Source organism: Sylvia atricapilla, chromosome 3, assembly GCF_009819655.1.
Source record: "Sylvia atricapilla isolate bSylAtr1 chromosome 3, bSylAtr1.pri, whole genome shotgun sequence".
Taxonomy (NCBI): Eukaryota; Metazoa; Chordata; class Aves; order Passeriformes; family Sylviidae; genus Sylvia; species Sylvia atricapilla.
The window spans coordinates 54256586-54276718 of NC_089142.1; the positions used below are offsets into that span (position 1 = coordinate 54256586).

Consider the following 20133-nt stretch of genomic DNA (forward strand, 5'->3'; position numbering starts at 1 on the left):
ATTCTTTGAGTATCTTCTGCAGAGCCCAGCTAATTTAATGCTACAATAGAATAATCTAGTTCTTTGGCAACTGTCTGACTTAAAACATTCCAACAACATTGAACACTGGGAACATTGGGAAATAATTTTCAAAAAAGTGTCGAATGACTTCAGTTACAGTTTATTCTTTGTACAGACAAACACACAAATTTCCTCAACTAAGAGTTCACTGGTGGAAAGTAGGAATTTTCTCATCCTTTACTATTTTTTGCATCTGTTTGTTTTTTAGAAGAGTTAAAATGTATGTTATCACTAATTATTACAATTAGGTTAATACTGTTTTCTGTAATTAGTTTCTAATGAACATATGTTTATTGATGAAAACTGCAGCCTATATGCAATGCCATTTGAGCTGAAGGGAGTGTGAGATGTCTCATCATTGCTCTTCATAAAACAACTACAATGTATTTTGTTTAGGCACCAACCCTGCAAATACTTATTTGTGAGCCCTGTTTTTACTGCTGTGAAAAAAGAAATTTCATTTAAATAGACAGAAACTGTCAAGATAGAATGGTAAAAGCCTGATCATCTGAACTGTTTAAACATGGGCATAGTTTAAGAGAGCAGAGTTGTCAAGCTTAGTTCTTAAATATTTTAACACACATTCCGAAGTAAATACTGTACTGAACAGAAGCTGAGGCTAGGAAGTCCTAGAGATGGACCATCTCTATCCCACGTCCAGTGCCCTATCATGGGCATCATAGGGTAATACAGTATGTGTCCATAATATCTAAAAGGTTGTACTTAGTCTTGTCATGTATTGATATTCAACTGATACTTATTACTGGCTGCCTATTAGTATTTATTATTATTTTTGTTCTAGTAATTTGGGCCAAAGTTGGAAGTATAATTGTAGAAAGAAACATACATAAAAGCAAGACAAAGCTTGGTCATTGATCATTACTGGGATTAACAAAAAAAATGTTTTGAGATTTTAGAGTTAAGAGATATATAATAATATGCCAAACTATCAAAAATTCAGAATTTACTTTGTCAGTTTTTGCCTTTAGGACAGAATGACTTTAGAGAGATGTTATGTGGTCTGAAAAAAATTAGGACTGGTATAATTAAGATTGTATTCTCTGTTGTTTTATACTTTGCCTCAAACTACATACATACATACATACATACATACATATATATATATATATATATATATAAAATATATACGTATATACATATGTATGTCCTCCATCCTCCATCTTTCCCAGTACACTTAGGCCTTACAGGTCTATGTTGTGTAATGTTCTTTTGCTAACAGACCTCCTTGCAGGTGAAGTCCATCTCGGGCAATCCCATGAAATAAAAAGGGCCGTCAGTTTTCAGTGTTTTCTGAACCAGAGTCAGAAAACAAACGACGATGACATTTGTCTTTGGGAACACAGGGCACCGATGGAGAGTATTCAAGCAGGTGGCACATCGGAGACTAGTTTTACTTTGTGAGCTGGCTATGTTGTAAACGAGACGAGGCCCAGCACAAGGAATGTGTCTATACCGAATGCACCCCGTATTCTGGAGGCGCAGGAGCAGCCTGGCTCCGCGCTGCCTGGCCTCAGACCATCCCCTCGGGGATCCCCTCGCCAGCCGCGGCGGAGGGCAGCCCCTCTCCCGCAGGACCCGCACTTTCCTAGCTGGTGCCCAGCTGTTCTGCCTCTGCCCCAGGTCTGTTCTGAGGCAGAGGATGGGGCCAAGAGCCACAGACAGGCTCTCCCCGGCCCCCGGGCGCCCACCACCCAACCTCAGCAGCACCTGGCGGGACCCCCGAGGACCGGACCTCCCCCTCCCCGAAAAGTGCAAGGCGTTATTTTTGAAAGCGCCCAAAATAGCGCGCGGCTGCTGCACAAGTCTCCTTATTATTCCTCCAGCGTCGGCAGTAAATCAGGGGGAGGATGCACCTCCGCCGGAGCCCTTGTCGGCGGCCGCGTTTTCGGCGAGGGCGATGCCCGCCGCCGGTGCCGGCTGCCGGGTGCCGGCTGCGGGCGGCCGGGGCGCAGCGGCAGCGCAGGCGAGGGAGGAAGAGGAGCCGCGGCGGCGGCGGCGGCGGCAGTTTCCCCTTTCCCCAGCCCTGGCTCCGCGGGCGCATGCTCACTGTGCCCGCAGCCCTGGACCATATTTGTCAGGACTACTCGAGAGACGGAGAAAGAGAGAATTTGGGGGGGTAAGGAGCGGCGGGTTCCGATCTGATCCGCAAGCCGTTTAGGGAGCCGCGATGGCAAAGGCTGGTGACGGGTTTTAATTTTCCCCCTAGGTGAGGATGAAAGTTAGAGAGAGCGCGAGAGATAAAGGGAGAGACGCACCTCCTCTCCCTCCCTTACGAAACGTATCTGGGGAAGGGGAGGGGGGCTTCTCCCCGACCACCTCGAGCAGAAAGGATGGAAGTTAATGCCGGGTAAAGTGGGCAAGTGACTCGCAAGTGGCTGGGGAGCGGCCGGGGCACCGGGGATCTCACTAAATCATAAGTGTACGAGTGTGAAAGAGGAACAAAAGAAAGAGAGAGGTGCCTGGTATTTCTTTTTCTCTTCCCAAACACATGAAGGGAGTACATGTATATATATATGCGCTGTATATTTATATACATACACAGGCACGCACGCACGTATGTGTATGTACATATATATATACACGGGGGAGGGAGCTGTGGAAATGTGTTTGGGGGGGCCTTTTATTTTTTTGGGGGGGGGGAGTGGGTTCCGAAGGGAGGGGGAAGGGAAGGGGAGAGACATTTTGCAGACTTGCCCCACCAATGAGCTTGTCAGTTGGCTCCATTTAATGACACTTACGGGGCACCGCCGTGCTGTTGGGAACAATGTGATGCGGGTGCCGCGGCCGGGCGGCGGGGGGAAGGTGGGGGGGCACGGGTGTGTGTGAGCGCCGGGCGGGGAGGGAGCGGAGCGGAGCGGAGGGAGGGGGCTCGCTGCCACCCGAGCCCCCCCTCCGCAGCCCCGGCTCTTTGTTCGCACAGGCTGAAGGACGGGGAGAAGTGCGGGCTGCGAGGGGGCAATGCGCAGCGGAGAGGGGTGCGAAAAAGGGTTTTTTGGTCGGAAGCGGCGAGAGGTGGCGGCTGCCGGGATATACCGGTTGAATGTGCCGTAGGTTCCCGTGTGCGAAGGCCTCTACCAGCGCGCAGCGGAGAGTTTGTATTTTCCGTCGCTCCTGCACTTTGTGTGATTGTGTGCGAGAGATATTTAAAATATAATCATCTCCCAATTTCCGCCATTTTGGGGAAAGTTTGCACACACATACACATAGAAAAAAAAAGAAAAAGGCAAGCTTGTAGCAATTTTTTTTTTTTTTTAAGAGACGAAAAAAAAAAAAGTCTTTTGCTCGAGTGCTCAGTTCCTGCCTCTGTGCGGTGCGTGCGCCGCGCTCGCTGCGGCAGACATGTGAGGCGGCGGGGGAACGGCCCCTGCCCGCTTCGGGCTGCGTGCGGCGGCGGGGGCCGGCGCCTGTCACCGCCGCCGGCTCCGCGGGCCGGCCTCGGGGGGCTGCCGGGGGCTGGCCCCGGGTGCCGGCGGTGTGTGAGCGCACATACACGTGAGTGCGTATTTTGCCGACGACGGGGGCAGGGAGCGGGGGGGGGCCGGCAGGGGCAGAGAATAGGACGCGGCTTTTCTGTTAAGTTGCGCGCTCTCGCCTGAAGTGCGGCCGGGCTGGGGGAGCGGCCCCCCGCGCACACGCCCGTCTCTCCCTCCCCGTCTCCGCAGCCGGTGCATATAACAACAGGATATAGGCACACTTGTTCTCGCTAGCGCGTGTGGGGCGGTGTTTTTTTCGGGGGGGAGGGGGGGGCGGAAAGCGATTTTTTTTTTTTCGGGGGGGGAGGGAGCGGCGGCCGACGGGAAGGCGCTCCCGCGGAGCGGCCGCCCGCCCCCGGCCGGGGCTCCGGAGAGGCTGCCGGGGCTGCGGCGCCCGGGGCGGGGGGCGCCGCGTCGGGGCCGCAGCGGCGCCCGCTCCCCACCCCCATGGTTTTCCCCCCTCCCCGTCGGAGCGGGCGCACGCGAGAGCGTGAGAGAAAAAGTTGCAGCGCGGGGCCGGGCGCTGGCGGCTGCGGGGCCGGGCGGGGGCGAGCCCTCCGGGGAGGCGGCGTGTGCCGGCCCCTCCCGCGGGAAGGGGTGACTTCTCCGCCGAGAGATGCGCGGCGATCGGCTGCGAGCGGCCGAGGAGCGAGTCCCCGCAGCTCCCTAGAAAAAAAGAGAGCTCGTCCCCCTCCTCCTCCTCCTTCTCCTCCGCGCTGGGGGAGGGGAGGAGGGAGGAGAAGGTAACATTTTTTTAATTTTTTTTCCTTTCCACTCGGAGGCAACGTCCTTTTCCCAGATCCCGGTCCCGGGGAGGAGGGGGGGGAGGCGAAAGGGGGGTGGGAAGGGGAGGAAAAAAAAAAAAAAAAAAAAAAAAAAAAGAGCGAGGGACCCGGTAAACAAGCAGAGTCCCTCTCTCGTTGTGCAACTTCCTCAGGAACACTTAACACCCAGTTCCTCTCCCACCCCCGCCCGCACCGCGCTCGCCCCCACCGCCGCCCCCTCGCCGGGGCAGGGGGGCACTCTTCCCCCGCTCTGTTTAATTGCCCGGGGCGGGGGCGAAGGGAAAAAAGGCAAATTCGGGAGGGAATCAGAGAGACTCGAGAACCGCTTTCCCCGAGCGCTCCTCCCGAAGAGCCGGGCGGGCGCTTTTGTCTCGGTGGCTCTGCCCGAGCCTGGGGAAGACGCGGACCTGAGCCCGGGTTTTCTCCAGAAAGTTTCAAGTGCAGCAAAAACACGCCGCAAAACTGGCCAAGGAGGGACCTCTGCTGGTAGGCCGCGGGCTGCCGGCGCCGGGGAGCGGCGGCCGCGCCCGCCGGGCCTCGCCGCAGCGTTCCGGCCGCCGCCGCGCTCCGCCGCGCCGGGCGCAGGGGCAGCGGGCGGGGAGCGGCCCGGGCGGCTCCGGGCGGGCGCTGCCGGGGCCGCCGCCGGGAGCTCGGGCTGCGCGGGAGCGGCGGGGGGCGCGGCCGCGGCCCTTGTCCCACGCGAGAGCGCGGCTTGAGCCCCCGGGGTTCTGGGGGCTTGAGGAGCGCTGAGCGCGTTAGGAGGCCCCTGGAGATGCGGCAGCTTCCCTCGGGGCGTGAGGGTCACCGCCTCTTCCGTGTCTTTTAATTACCTGTGCTTCAGCAGCGCGGTGTAAAAGCTTTACAGCGAAAGGCAGCAGGAGTTACATTTTTAGTTTTGTTCTATTTTCTTTATTTCTTCCGTGTAGTTGAGTGGCACTGGACCGATCATTTTTGCTGTTTCTACTCATGAATGGGGTGCTCAGTCGTGGGTGCTAAAAATCAGGTGGTGAGCATAAATAAAGCTCATGATATAAAAAGTTCAGCCTATGTCATTTTAGGAAATAGTCTGTGCTCAGAATTGTAACACAGTTTCCTTAGTGCAAATCTTAAAGCTGTTCAGGAACCAGGGTTTTTTACCAAGAAAGTTACCACGTTCCCAGAAGTCTCTATGATTAGCATCTGTAAGAGAGAAACTCCTGAAAGTAGTGGTTGAAGGCAGCAGAGCTCTCCACTTTTATCTGGGTGGTGCTGGGTAGATGTAATTTCCCGGTGAGATTTCAGCAGCTTCGGCTGTGGTCCAATGAACTGGTGCTCTAGTGAAGGTGCCTGAAGCAGTGGTCTCGGATGGTGCTTGTTGTCAGTTGGGCAATTGTAATAAACTCTGGTTTAGTTTGTGGTGTATGTTTCACCTTCCGTTTACTGTCTTTTCTTAGAGTATTACTTTAAAAGTTTCAATAACTTGTGATGACTTCTTTTCCTCTAACTTGTTGAGTTTTATCTGGCATCACCTGTTCCGTGATGAGAGATGGTTGAGGCTGTTCAATTTGCTCTCGTCTGTTTTTTTAATACTGCTGGTAAGGAGGATGGTGGATTGTGAGTGATGGGTGTGAGGAATCAGTGATGAGCTGGCATGAGGCTTACTGAAGAAAGTGATAGCATGTCTGTAGTCATAGCTTGTTAGTGCTCCAGTAGTAGGACCACTCATCACAATGGGAGATGCAGCAGCTCTTTATGAATGGGGGAGGCAGCAAAGTCTATAAATGCAGTAACCTGCTGTGTGTGTTTAGGAGCTAGAAAAGGTGAACTAATTGTTCATGAGCAGCAGAGCTTATGGTAATAACTGGCAAGTGAGGAAGAGGAGGGCATGAGTCTGACAAAAGGGATGCTCAGATGTATATTGAATTAACTTTGGGTAGGAAATAACAATTTGAAACAGGAGGTGTGAAGATTCGGTGCAGACGGTGACTGCATAGGGGAAGGAAGAATGAACAAATAAACAGAAGTTTTTTGTAACTTGCTGTGATTGGTTCGAGCAATTAGGGGGATTTAAGTCATAGAATTTCAAAGTTGTTGTATGCAACTCTTACTACCTGAGTGGGTTAAATTTTTATTCAGTCCTCTACAGACAATAACAGAAATAAGAGGACCGTGAAAGCTTTGCAGAGGAAATACTTTTCTAGTATGAGGTACAGACTGTTTATAAACAAGAAAAGGCTATTGGTGGTAAGTTTCATTAGATGACAGAACAGCTTTGGTATTGGATAACTATTGTTTTAGTGTCTTGTGGATATTTGAAAATGAAGCTGTAGATGAAGGCTGTGTGTGATTGTTACCCAGTCTGTAGCAATGGTACAGCAATAACTGTGTTACCTTGCTGGCAGAGACCAGATTTGGATCAGGACAGCATGAACCTCCTTTAAGCACTGGTACAGACGCAGGCTTCATAATATTTTTTTAATGCTTTTGTGGTTGGATTCTTCTGTAGGGGAGACAGGTTTAAAGCCAAAATATTGAGAAGCAGGAATGAACATACACAGTAGCCATGGAGCATCTAGTAGACAGAAGAGTAGCAACAGATAAGAGTAAATAATGCTTAAGGGGACATCATCAGTAGGATCTCTGGTCCTTTGTCTATTACAGCCTTTGAATGACAAAGAATTTTAAGCTGTGCCCCTTTGTGAATATGAACTTCATGAGCAACAGGCAAAATAGTGAAATTTACTCAAACAACTTTTCAGCATAGAGAATAGAAACATGGCAGAACTAGTAGTTTCCAAGCAATGAAAAATGAGATTTTTTGAGGGAAACATGTATCTGAAAATACTTAATTTAATGACATATTATATTAGTTAAACCTTTAAACAGGTACAAGAAAAAACACATTAAAATGCAGTGGGTAGCATCAAAGAATTTTACCATTTCCTGCACTGTTCTTGTTGTGGTTGTTTTTCTGTAAGTGAAGAGTCTAGTGCAAAAATATGAAGACTGAAGAACAGTCAAGTGTGAGGTGTGCCCAACTCAGAGAGGAATGTGAATAGAGAAGCAAGGCAACCCCAGTGGGTTTACATCAATGGGCTTTGCTTTTGCTGTCATGAAGCTTAAACTTACTACTGTTGTCAAATATAGGGAGCTTACAGTGTGAGGAGTAATTCTGCTTCATGTGACTTTAGGAGTGTAACAATAATATTCACATTCTTACATGTTAAATAAAACTAAGCTGAGTATCCCCTTGTCCCTGGTGTCTAGAAGTTGGTGTATTTGCAACTGTGGTACACTGAGATGTTCCCTTCAGATCCACTTTGTTTTCTGTATTTACTGGGATGGGAAAATGTGTCCTATGAGCTCATGGTGCTACACCAGGCAGCCTTGGAGATGTCCAAAGTAAATACACAATATTAGAACAAAAACTCTAACCTGTTGCTTTTGCTTCTAAACATCTATCAGTGCTGGTGTCACCCAGTCCAATGGGGAAGAGGGACCATGGCTTGCCTGCAGAAAGATATTGTCTCTCTTGGGATCTCTTTTTCCCTTGGAACTCTCTCTTAGTGTCACTCGCTGTGATCTCCCCTTGGTCTGTGTTTCCAGTTTTGGGTCTTCTCATAGGAGCTATCCGCTGGGAAGTGGATCAGTATGGGGCAGATCTGCTGGGCTGTCTTATCATGGCAGCTACAGAAGTCCTCAAAAGTACAAATTAAAATACACAGAGATCCATAAGAAGACATGACAAATTCCTGCAGACATGTTGTGCCAGTCTGGCAATGATGACTGGTGGCTTTTACTGCTGAACTCTGTCTCTGCTGCCCAGTGACCACTATTGAGTTGACCTCACTGGTTAGAAATCATACAGGCATATCACAGTTAGTGTCTTAGATGTTAAAAATTCGGGTAGAGGTCAGATAGCTTTTTAAAGCACTGACTGGAAGAAAGACTCCTATTACTACTTTCTGATGTATTCACTATCCAACCCTGTAATTACTTCAAAAATTCCTTGTAAGTCTAATTGGCATATTCTGTCCTGCTTCTTTGCTTTATATCTTTAGACAGTCTCTCACCAGATGAAACTATCTTAATTTTTAGTGCTGATATTCTCAGTAAGTATCTCCTCTGTGAGGTACTCATTTATCATTGAACCTGTTGGTAAAAAGGTTTTTCTAAAGGATGTGTCTTAATCTTATTTAATATGCTTGTTTATTTTAATGACTTTATTACATATGTCTGAAACAAAGGTAATGTTGAAATATTAATGTGCAGCACACTTCTCTTATGGCTGTGAGGACTGAGATAGTTACATCCCTCAAGGCAGATTTTGGAGATACTTTTGGAAGATGACTGCTCCAAGTTCTTACTATTATGTCCTTTCCTTCACATCCGATGGCATTCACTGACAGGCCCCTTATTCATCTAGTATTTTTACTACTTCTGTGGCAGCGCAGCAGCAGAAATGATACCAAATGAAATCATTACAGAAGGAGTTATACTAGTTCAAAGAACTACATCAGAGCTTTAAAACAAAAAATTAAAGGAGTAGATAAGATGTTCTTTAGTTTTCTTTGTTCTGAGATTTAGATGTAACTATTGCAATGAGTTCTTCCTTTTTTAGTACCTTAGTGCTGTAACGGTTTTATTGGTCTGTATCTTGTTTCTTGCTATCATTAGGAGAGGGATATAGGCCTATCTTTCATCTGTTCAAGCTAAGCAAAGCTGGAAACAGATATTTTGTTAAAAGTTATTCCTTTTTGTAAGTTAATTTCTATCTTCACTGGCCTGTGACCTTTTCATTCTCACCAAGAACACTTCTGAAGGCTGCAGAATGTGAAAGGTATACAGATTGTGCCTTTGACTTTGAGTTAATTGCAAAAGAAAAGCAATAATGAATGTCTTTAGACATCTTCAGAATGTATTGTTATTGCTGTTTGTTACCTGAGGAAAATTCCTTACTTGCAATTAAGTCAGAATTTGTATGTTTTCTTGAAACAAGTATTCCCTGAACATTTCTGTTACTAATTTTTCATCCCCTTTCTTGGTTTACTCCCTGCCTAAGTAGGCTAGACTCTCGGTTTCCCACCCTCCATGTAATTTTCGTGTCTGTAATGAAAGTGGCACTATGAGATGGAGCACCTGATGGAGCAGCTGTGCTGTCCAATGCTCCTTGCTCTATGGTACAGCAGCTGCTGAGAGGAAGCAGTTCTCCACAGCCCTCCATGTCTTTTCCTGACTTCTGTCATACCTTCTGCAGAAATCATTGGAGCATGATTTATGTAATAGAGCACAGGAGGGTTGAGTGAAGTGTCCTCTAAACAGAATGATAATTTAAGATTACTTAGAGACTTCAGTTTATGCAGAACACAGCTTTGTGTTTGCTTAGCCAGGCTGATCCTGGGGAGCTTGTTCCACCAGTGTGCTTGAACCAGTGTGTTTCATGTTCTTAAAACTGCTTAGGTGCCCGGAGAGATTCTATTTTTTTCTAATCTACTCCTTAGAGAAGCTTGGGCCTTGTGTTTTTAAGGGAAGGCCTGTGCCTCTGCCACTGTGCTGCAGTTTGGTCAAGCCTGCTTCAATTGGTTTACAGTGGTTCTTGGTATTTAGATCAAGCAGAGATCCCAAGTTGTGTTGCAGGAGCTTGCCTTGGGGGAGGATGATGGTTTTTGCCTGGGAGTGATTTTAAAAGATGAGATCTATGGCTTTGGGGAATTTCTCAGTTTGCAATGAATTTGTTTAGATTTATTGATGTTTTTTAAAATGAATTTTTGTACGTTGTTGTTATGGTTTTCAATACTTTCTTGCAGAGAATTACCTAAAGGTGGGGAAGACACATTGAATCATTTGGCTCTTCTTACTTAAAACTTGTCATGTGAAAAACATGAAGTTTTCTCAAAGGGCTTTCTGTGAACCCTGCCTACCATATGAAATGAAGGGGAATGCAAAAGCTTTGCTCTTAGCAGTGGATACTGACTGAGTCCAGCTCCTGTTATCTTTTTTAATAACTGTGTATTTGCTGTAGTGTAATGAAAGAGCTCATGGAGTAAGGTGTTGCTCAGGATTTTAAAGACTCCTGCCAGAAATAAAGAGGAAACCAAGGAGAAATGAAAGGGGCATTGTGTACCCCAAACCAAACTACTATGTATCTGTAGTGGTGATGTTATAGTGATTGATACTATTTTTCTGATGAATACAATGTAAATGAGGAATACAATGTAACTGCTTTTCATGCAGTTAAGTTAATGAAGTGTTTTTTCCCCTCAACTTTTTAATAAAAAGCTTCTAGTTGACCTGAGTTTACTTCTGCTCGGTTTGCATCTTTTTCTGTTATCGGAGCGTACAAATAGCACCTTCCGGGTATTTTGTTGCTTTATTTTGTTTTGTTGGGGGCTTTTTTGTGAAAAGTCAAGATCTCCAGAGAGTATTTGCAGATTCAGAGTGGGATCTAAGCTAGAAAATCAGATTTTGCAAAACAAGGTTAAGCTTTGCTGAAGCTTTCTAGCTATTTGGATTTCAAATACTGATAGTTGCAGCCAAAGTTTGCAGTCTCCAGATGGGGTATGAGACTTAGAAAGTGTTCATCTGAAGGTTCAGAGAGTTTACATTCCAATAAGTTCAGAAAGTGCAAGTTTCAAAAGTGGTGAGGTTTTGCTAATAGTTCACAAACAGTGACAGCTTATTTTTGCCACAAATTATTTCAGCTGCTAGGAATAGTGCAGCCGTTCTTCAGAAACAAAATTCGTAAGTCAGATTCCACATTGAACAAATAGCAAGTTAGGTGCCAGGCCACAGATTCAAAGATTGCTGGGTTTTGTGAGAAGTGGAAAGGAAGAAATTGGTGGTGTTCACAACTGGCTGCTAGAAACACTTGCAGTTCAGTGCCACTGATGGTGTGTTTGTGCCACTGACAAGTGGTGAGCTGAAGGCAGGGGTCGAGTGCAATGTACTTCTGTTGCTTGTGCCAATTTTTTATCACATAAAGGGATGTCCAGATGCACTGTTTCTGAAGATAAATATTATCCTCTCTGCATTCAGTGTTCTGAAACAGAGGAATCCAGTGAAGTCAAGGTTTGCAAAGCAGTCGGTTTCTCTGGTGTGCATATATGTTTCTCTACATGGAAATAAGTTTTACCAAATGCAATTCAAAATTTACTGAAACTGTATGGAAACAAGTAAAGAATATTCAAGTGTTCTGAGTTGGACAGGAAACTGACAGTTTCAAATTAATTTTAATTTGAACTTGGGTAAAGCACTCACATCAGCATGCTATCCAATATTAAGGAAATGCAGTTCTGTTAATCAGTGCTTAATGCCTTTATTAAAGGCATGCACTCATGCCTTGCCTTTCTTAAAACAGATGTTTTTAAGTGTACTTGGCATGTTTTCCTCATGTCAATTTATTTGCTGTTTGAAATTTTTCTTTTCTCTCCAGTACAGCCCCATTGCCTCCAAGTGTGTGAAACAGGTATTATTTTCAAAGTTGTAGAAAGATTTTCCCCTACTTTTATTACATCATGAATATTATCATCCTTGTCATCAGTTGTCCACATTGCCAGTGTGCAGAGGGAAGCATTTGATACAAATCTGTGAAATGCATACAAGACTGGTGATATAAGCATTAAATCACTTATAGAATTTTCACGTAACTTGTTTTTTGTTTTTTTGGTTTTTTTTGTTTTTTTTTTTTTGTTTTTTTTTTTTTTGTAGTACATGCATCATGAATGAATCTGCCTCTAGTGGAAATGGTCAGGAATTTGATGTATTTAGTGCAATGGACTGGAAGGATGGCATAGGTACTTTGCCAGGAAGTGACCTAAAGGTAAGATATGTAATTTTTTCAATAAGTGAAATAAAAATGTTAAATGACAAAAGAATGCATTTGAAAAGCTGGTGTGTAGGTATCTGCTTCTATGAATAAAACATGAATCTACAGTTCTGAGTTAAGAGACTGTAGCCTGTTAGGTTTTAGTTCTGGAGTTTCTTGATTCAGTTTATGGTGCTGGCTCAGACAGCCGTCATCCCTGTAGGAAGGCATAAATTAGCACTGCCTCACTATACAGACAGGACTAATCAAATGCACAAAATCCCAAAGAAATCTCAGAAGTGTGAAAATGCAGTCCACTTAGAGCATTATATTACTGTATCACTAAGAATTTTCATACTGTCATTGACTCTCACCATCTTACATTCTTAGGTCTTTTTATTTCTAAAAGTAGTTTATTTTTACTGTGCTTTTGTCATGTGGGTGCCTAGAAAGAAGAATAAAGTGAGTGCTTCTGAGCCAGCTGCAGTTTAGAAATTTGAATTATATTGAAGTAGTAATTTTGCTTACATTTTTCACACTGGTTGAGTTTCCTGAAGTAAATCAGAACTCTTTCGTTTTCAGTTTCTTTTTATTTATCTCATACTTTTTACTGTTGTCAGAAGGTGTCCTATGCTGTGCTTGCAATGTTGATATTAGAGACTGTCTTGTACCTATTTCCTCTTGATTAAAGTCAGTATTTTCATGTAATTCAAACTAATGTGTTTTGCTCTTAGTTTATTTTTTGAAAGGAATCTCATAAGAAAATGTATGGCATTTAAAACAACTTTATATCTTTTGGTGCCTGATAGGATTTCTGTTGTTGAGGTAAAAATTAAAAAAATGTTTGAAATTTGGGACATACATGTTGTGAATGTGTTTTTGTGTTGGTGTTTAGGTTGTTTGTTTGTTTTGTGGATTTGTTTGAATTTTTGCTTTTAGTCACACAACACTAGAATAAATTTGCAGAATAATTTTCTTTTCCACCCAGACTGAGTACCCCAGACCTCAGGGTGGCTTAGATCAGGTTGCTCAGGATTTGGTTATCTGCAGAGCTGGAGATACCACAGTCTCTCTGGGCAACTTGTTCCAGCATTTGTCTACAGTCATAGTAATTTTTTCCTTTTATGGCTACTTTGTGGGAATTTCTCCTTTTGTAGCTTATGCCTGCTGCCTCTTGTCCTTCTTCTGTGCACATCTGAGAAGAACCTGACTTCATCCCCTCTATATCCTCCCATTAACTGCTGGAAGACAGCAGTAAAATCTCTCCTTTTCTTAAGACTGAGCAAATGGATTCACTCAGCTTCTTGCATGTCATCTGCCCCAGCCCATACCTGGGGTGGTGGACTTGCTGCAGTATATGAGTGCTTTTCTCCTGGTAGAAGAAAGGCTGCTTTCTACAGCAGCCTGCATATGCTCTCATCAGTATTCACTGGAGGAGAATGGTGTGCTCCCCTCTTGCTGGCTGCCCTCTTGCTCAGGCTGCCCTGGGGTGCTCCTTCCACCTTTGCTGCCAGGGCAGGTTGGTGCCTCATGTTCAGCTCACAGGTGTTCTGTGAGAGCAGAGCTGCTCTCAGTCAGTCAGCCCCTGGTCTAACTAGCGTGTGTAGATGCTCTGTTCCAGGTGCAGGGCCTAGCACCTGCCTTGGCGGACCTTCACAGCATCTTGTTTGCCCATTTTCTTCAGCTTATTGAGGTCTGTGTGAACAGCAAGCCTGCCCTTCAGTTCATCAGCCTTCAATTTCATAGTTTGCTTTTCCTGCCTGTATTCATAGAGAAGCATTTCTTGTTGCCTTTGCCAGTTTATTCTCTGGCTGAGTTTTGGATTTCCTAATGTCATGACTGTACACTACAGCGATATCACTATATATCTTGTCTATGAAGTTTTCTTTTCCACATTCTGCTTACTTCCTTTTCCTTTTTGAACTAAGTCAGGAGTCCCTGGTTCGTTTATGTTGGCCTTCATCCACATTTGCTTAACTTCTTGCATATTGATATGCCTCCTTCTCCTGATGTGAGGTCCTTGGAGAGAGAGAGACAGATTTCCTGGGTCTTTTACCCTTTAAAACAGTCTCCTGTATGATCCTGGCAAGCAGATCTCTGAACAAGCCAACTTGCCTCTTCTGAAGTCCAGTGCTGCTGTTTCATTATTTGTTTCTCTGGCTTCTTTCAGGACTTCATCATCTCATGGTGATGATGATAGCCAAGGCTGTGATGAGCTTCCACATCCTTGAACAGTTCTGTGTTTTTAAGTCCAGGCTTTTAAAATTTCTTTCTATTTTAATATGCAACATTGTGTTGAAGGGAACTGTAGTACTGCAGTACTTGAGCAATACAAAAGGGAACAGTGCAGGAAAATATAATAATGTCATATAAATTGATGGTTTGTGCTTTTTTTCAGTTGTGGTTAGCCTGTGTTGAACAAAACTGAGGCAAAGTTTGAGTCACTAATGAGTAGAAGAATGGGAAAGTTTCCATGTAAAGTGAGGGAAAGAAACTGAGATGTAGCTCAGGGTAACTTCCAAGAAATCATGTAGAAGACTCTTAACTATGTCCTTTTCAGGAAAGCATGAGCTTAATATTAAGGTTGCTCTTTTGATCTATTTGTTTATTTATTTATTTTAATTTGGAAACAAACATATTTGATTTTTGGACAGAAATTCTTTCTTTGGTCCAAGCATTAGAGGAGATGCATTCAGAGGGGCAATAGTAGTATACCCAGGATGGTGAAATATACAGAGTATTGGCCAGGCATCTCCTTTTTGTGTTTGAGGTTATTGTTTTAACCCCTTTTGGGTTATTATTTGGGTTTGTTTGCTGGTTTGCATTTTGTTAAATGCAAAAGCAAGGGCTGTAGGGATGACAGGGATGAAATTGAAATTGACTGAAGGAAGAATTGTCTTCTAACAATCCAGAATTAGCCCAAGAAGGTCATTGTACTTGGGGGACATCAAAATTCAGTGAGAGAGTAGGTGTTCACACAGATACCAAAACAATTTGAGCTGTTAAAACAGTAAGGACTTTTAAGCTTTTATAATAATTGTAACAACTCATTTCAGGACTGCTTCTAAACAGTGATTGTTGAAAGCGTGACTAATCATTTGAAATTGTAAATGTGATCATGGAAGATGTTTTATGCTCTTTGTGGAGTTCTCAGAATTGGTTAATGAGGATTATTTACCTGAACTCTCTTGATCACAGAGTATTTTACTATTGTGTACTGAACCTAAAGAAAATGACCTTATGTAGCAGTTACTTATTGTAAGCCTGTGTATGTCTTTTAAAAATTGCAATAGACTTCTTCCACTAAACCATTGTCGGGTATTTACATTGAAATGCACTTGACAAATCTGATGAAAACACCATAGTAGCAAGATACTTAAACACAAATGTTCTATTTTTACACCTTGGTAATAGATTAGGTTGTCTGAGGCATTTTATAACGAATAATAAGCTATAGCTTAAATATCTATTGTAGACAATGTGTTGTTTCAATTCTCACATTTATTGTTTTCTCATGCTAAAATGGTAGGGGAAATTGAACAGTCAGATTTGGTAAACTGTATTGTATCAGCATATTAACATTAAGTTAAGCCTATACCAAAACATTGAAATGCTGCTTTTTAATATAGACATTTTAGGGAGTTACCTAAATGAAGTCCTTATTTTTAGTTGTATAAATCCTATAGCATTTGCTTGTCTTTACTGCTTGCGTGATGAAGTGTCATTCTTATTTTAACGTATGCATGTTTTAAGAACTATCTTTTCTAATGTGTTTTATTAAAATCCAGCCTGGGGTTATCAGGCAAATATATATGACCAACCATTCTTTTTGGAACCACTTCATTTTTGTGAATATGTGTTCCTGAATGATGAAAAGTTGGTAAACACTAATGTAAGTAGAGCAAAATGGTTTTGAAACAATTAAAAATAACTTTTCTCAGTGTTTTCTTATAATTTCTTTAATCTAACTTTTCTTATGGTACAGAAAAACATCTAAATCAGGAATAGATACTTGGATTAATTGTTTTTGTTAGGAAGTCTTGTAGGCAGTTTCATGCCTGCAAGACTTCAGTGAGAGGGGCTGCACCAGGGGGCACTCACTTCCCAGTCTAATCAAGATAAGGGAGCCAAATCACATACCAAGCTTCCATTCTCAGCCATGCCACAGTCTCTTATTCTGCATCTGTTTCTATACCAGTAAAATGCTGAAAATGTTCTTTTCCTATGACTTTGGACACTGTTAATTGTTAGGGTTTTGTCACTTGTAGTAGGAGAAGGCTGTGGAAATTCTTATACAGATTTTGTTAAAAGAATCTTCAGCAAAAATAGTTAACACTTCTTGAACACTTCTTTGAGCATGCTGTGTGACAGATAAGTAGTGAGTAGTTGTGGAAAATGCTAGAATTTCAAATTACACAGGGAATAGAAGGAATTAAAAATTGTACAGTATGATGCACTGAAGACTGTGAACAAAAATTTTAGCATTGTATATTAGTTCTTTCAAGATGTTTAAATAAAACAGAAAACTTGAATTCCAGTAGAATTTAAAATAGTTTACAAATTACAGAATGCCTTCATGTGGCAGGCAGAGTAATGTATGCTCATCTGAAAAACATCAGTGCTTACCAGTTACTCTGCATGGTGTGAATGTAAATGTGAAATGCTACTCTTTTTTTTTTTTTTTTTTAATCTCTGTGCTGAGTGCACACAGTAACACCATGGCTTCAAGATTTAAATATACTCATTAAATTGGAAAAGCTGTAATAATTTACAGTCACTTCCTACTGCAAGTGACAGAAGTTTATGAAGTACTTCTTAATGCCTTTTCTAGTGCTGTGTTTGGAAAGTGAGCAGTTATAAACTGCGTGGACAGAATTTTGGTTATTTCCAGCTTGCAAAATGTGCTTGAGCATAAAGAAAAAAAATTAAAATTTGACGATGAAGAAGTTAACCTGTAAATAAAGTTGGGCAGCAAATATTGTAGGAAACCAAACAGAGTAGTGGAACTGAAATGGCCAGTGTTGTTTGGTATATCCAACAGTGCTGTAAAGAAGGTAAGAGTGATTTAGATATCTGTGTTTCTGAAGGCAGGGGTGCAGCGCCTCAAGGCAGTAAAGTACATCCTTCCACCTGCCTGTTCTGCAATTGTGTTCAAGTGTGCCTGAGATAATGACTTGATTGTAGAGCAACTCATTTTCTCACATTGTTATGGAAACATCAGTATGTCTCGGGCGATAACTTCGCCCAGTGCTTTTTCAGTGCAAAGCTGTTCCTGTTCTCTCATGGCAGCGTGTGCTGCCCTTGGAATCTGGAGAGGCAGGGAGAGTCCATGAGAGTGGTGTCCGTGGGAATATCAGTAACCAGTACCTGGTTAAATCACTGTTGGCGCTGGGGAGGTGCTGCTCCAGAGAGAAGATGGATTCCCTTCAGGGAAGGCACAGGGAGCAGAAAGCAAGCCAGATGGGAACTTTTTCTGACAATGTGTGAGCCCCAGCAGATCTACCTAGTGGCCTGGTCCTTCACACATGAAATTAACTTTATTCTGTTGCAATCTAATGTAATTAATTAGCTCTTGCTCTGCTTCATTGTCGTAGATTTCTGGTTAAAACTTTGCAGCGTCATAAAATGAGTGAACCTTATGTAAAGAAAAAAGGGACCAAAAAAGGAAATTTCACTATTAAAATTGTTAAAACTATAAAGGCAAGAAATGTTGGATTTATGTTTGCCTTTGGATCTTTATTTGGGTTCCCTCGTGTGTATTCATGGTAGTCTTCTTCCTTTAAGTGGTCACATGGTATTTTACCACAAAATCTCCTGTGCTATTTGCTGTAGATGCTGTTAAACTTGCAATAACTGGGCAGAGGGTTTCAGGAAGGAAAAGGAATAGGTTTGTGATAATTTCAGGTAAATCCTGCACAGGAATGCTTAGCGCCACACTTGTCTCTACTGCAGCCTTTCTGAGCAGTGCTGAACAACTCACTGGAACCAAATTTTTGGCAGGTAGCCATTTTTTTTATTTGTTTGCTAGCTTGGACTTCCCATGAGATATTAGTGTTTTGTATTTAGAAATATTCTGGCTGAAATAATTCGGAGCCAGGGTTGCCTTGTAGGTCAACTTCTGGATCAATAAGCGTCATCTTGGCAGGCCTTGACTTCTGGCTCTGTTGCTGATTTATGTGTCACCTTAAGAAAGTCTGTTTAGCTGCAATTTCCTACTCAAGTGGAGATAATAAGGCAGACTGAGTTTGCAGTGTAGAGAAATCAGTGGGAAGCCCTCTGGTACTGAGATAATTCTTGAGCACTTGAAGTGGGTTGGGGGGGTTTGGAAGAGCCTGAGGAGTGTCTAAGAATAAAGTAGATAAACATGACTGCAGACAAGTCTGAGGTATTGGTATATACTGGGGAAATGTCAGTCTCTCTTGCTAAAGGGATATGTTTTCTGATGGTACCTTAGCTTTCTGTTCAGCCACGATGAGAGAATGCTACTATTATTTTTATTTTTGGAAGGATATAATTTGATAGCAATTCCTTCCTGCTTGTGCCTGCCCAGATAGGAAAAAACCCTTTCTTTTTGGATGCAAATTGTTCTCTCTTCTTTGTTACTTCAGGATTAGCCTATTGCAATGTTACTGAAGCATCTTAAAATCAGTGCAAGATTGGTGGAAGTTCTTGACTTTCTTGCTGACAGCATCATTCCAGTGAGAGTGGGTCTAGCCTTACCCCTTGTTCATGGTGAGGAATTTAATTTCTGCTGATTATGATTTAGGGAGCATAGGATACCCTGTGATCCTGCTTAAGTTTGTCTTTTGCCATACTTTCAGGGTATCAGTGTGCAGGCAGGATCCTTTCTCATCATTGAAGAAGCAGAATTGGCAGGTGCAGGAACACATTTCCCCAATATTCTTCATCCCTAAAAGAGTCAAAATTTTGTGACGAGGCAAGTGTAAGGGGTCACGTGCTTACTGAGTGCTTTAAAATAAGTTTGGAGCAGAGTACTCAGAAGGATGAAGAACTACCAAAGAGAGCTTTTTGTTTGTTTTGTTTTTTTTTTTTTTTTTTTTCTATTGCAAGTGGCTGAGAACAGAGATTTTGTTTCTGGAGTTACTTTACACTGCATTGTAACAGTAATTGCTGGAGTGCCTAAAGCTTTTTGAGATACGTGTTCTTTGTTGTACGTTGGGGTTTTTTTAAAGAGAAAATAAATAATCATTCTGCTTTCAAACCGTGCAGAGTAAATAAGACTGGCTTTACTGCTTGAAGAAAGAGTATAAAAATACCAACAGCTGCCTCATTTTTCTGAATGCTATTCAGCCCTTGCCTGGGGCAGGGGTTCTGTGGAAAAAGTAGTATGTGATTGGGCATGTAAAGAGTGTATTGCACACACAGGGAAGAGGGGTCTGGTTGAATGGACAAGCTCTGGCATTTAATAACTTATTCAGCTTAAGTAATATATAAAAATAGTTCGGCATGTAGCAGGATGTGGTTGGACAATTCAATGGTGGCAGAAAATTCCTTCACTTAGAAAAGGCTGAAAAATGCCAGAAAAGCTCTGATTTATTTGAGGAGTCCCACTGAAACCACTGTGACTAAATGGTGATTAACATCATGAATGATGATAACTTTCTGCTTGCAAGAGATCAGAGTGTAGTTCTTGTATCACTAAAGTTCCAGATGTCAGTCTTCTTGACAAACTGCTGTGGAATTCTGCTACTTTAAGCTTAGTTACTTCATAGGCATAAAGACAGTTGAGCATTTACTCAATTTGCTTTTGTTTTGGATGTTAAAAATTTTGGAGATTTCTTCTGAGCATGTCCACAATCACTGTTGTGGTGTCAAGATATGTTTTATTGCTGAAGTTACTGTCAGAATGCAGCAACAATTGTCTTTATTGCAATGAACTTTTTGTCCTTGTCTTGCCCAGTAGATGGTGGTGTTGGCTGATTTTTCTAATTTATTTTAAAGCTGTGCATTAACATATGTGGGGGTTTTGTTCTTTTTTTTCCTTTGCACT

General features: G+C 42.9%; 1 protein-coding gene across 7 annotated transcripts in view; it reads left to right on the forward strand.

Moving 5' to 3' along the window:
- Window positions 1–2094: 2094 nt before the first annotated feature.
- L3MBTL3 (L3MBTL histone methyl-lysine binding protein 3) overlaps window positions 2095–20133 on the forward strand; it is a 78600-nt gene continuing 60561 nt past the window's right edge. For 3 of the 7 annotated variants that reach the window (XM_066315370.1, XM_066315373.1, XM_066315371.1), the window contains exons 1-2: window positions 2095–2197; window positions 12026–12137. In XM_066315370.1, the coding sequence (XP_066171467.1) occupies window positions 2121–2197; window positions 12026–12137 (189 nt within the window). In that variant the 5' untranslated portion in view covers window positions 2095–2120. Of the gene's footprint in view, window positions 2198–2225; window positions 2288–4141; window positions 4298–4656; window positions 4826–12025; window positions 12138–20133 lie in introns of those variants that run through there. The other 4 variants (XM_066315375.1, XM_066315372.1, XM_066315369.1 and 1 more) reach the window with 4 other exon arrangements.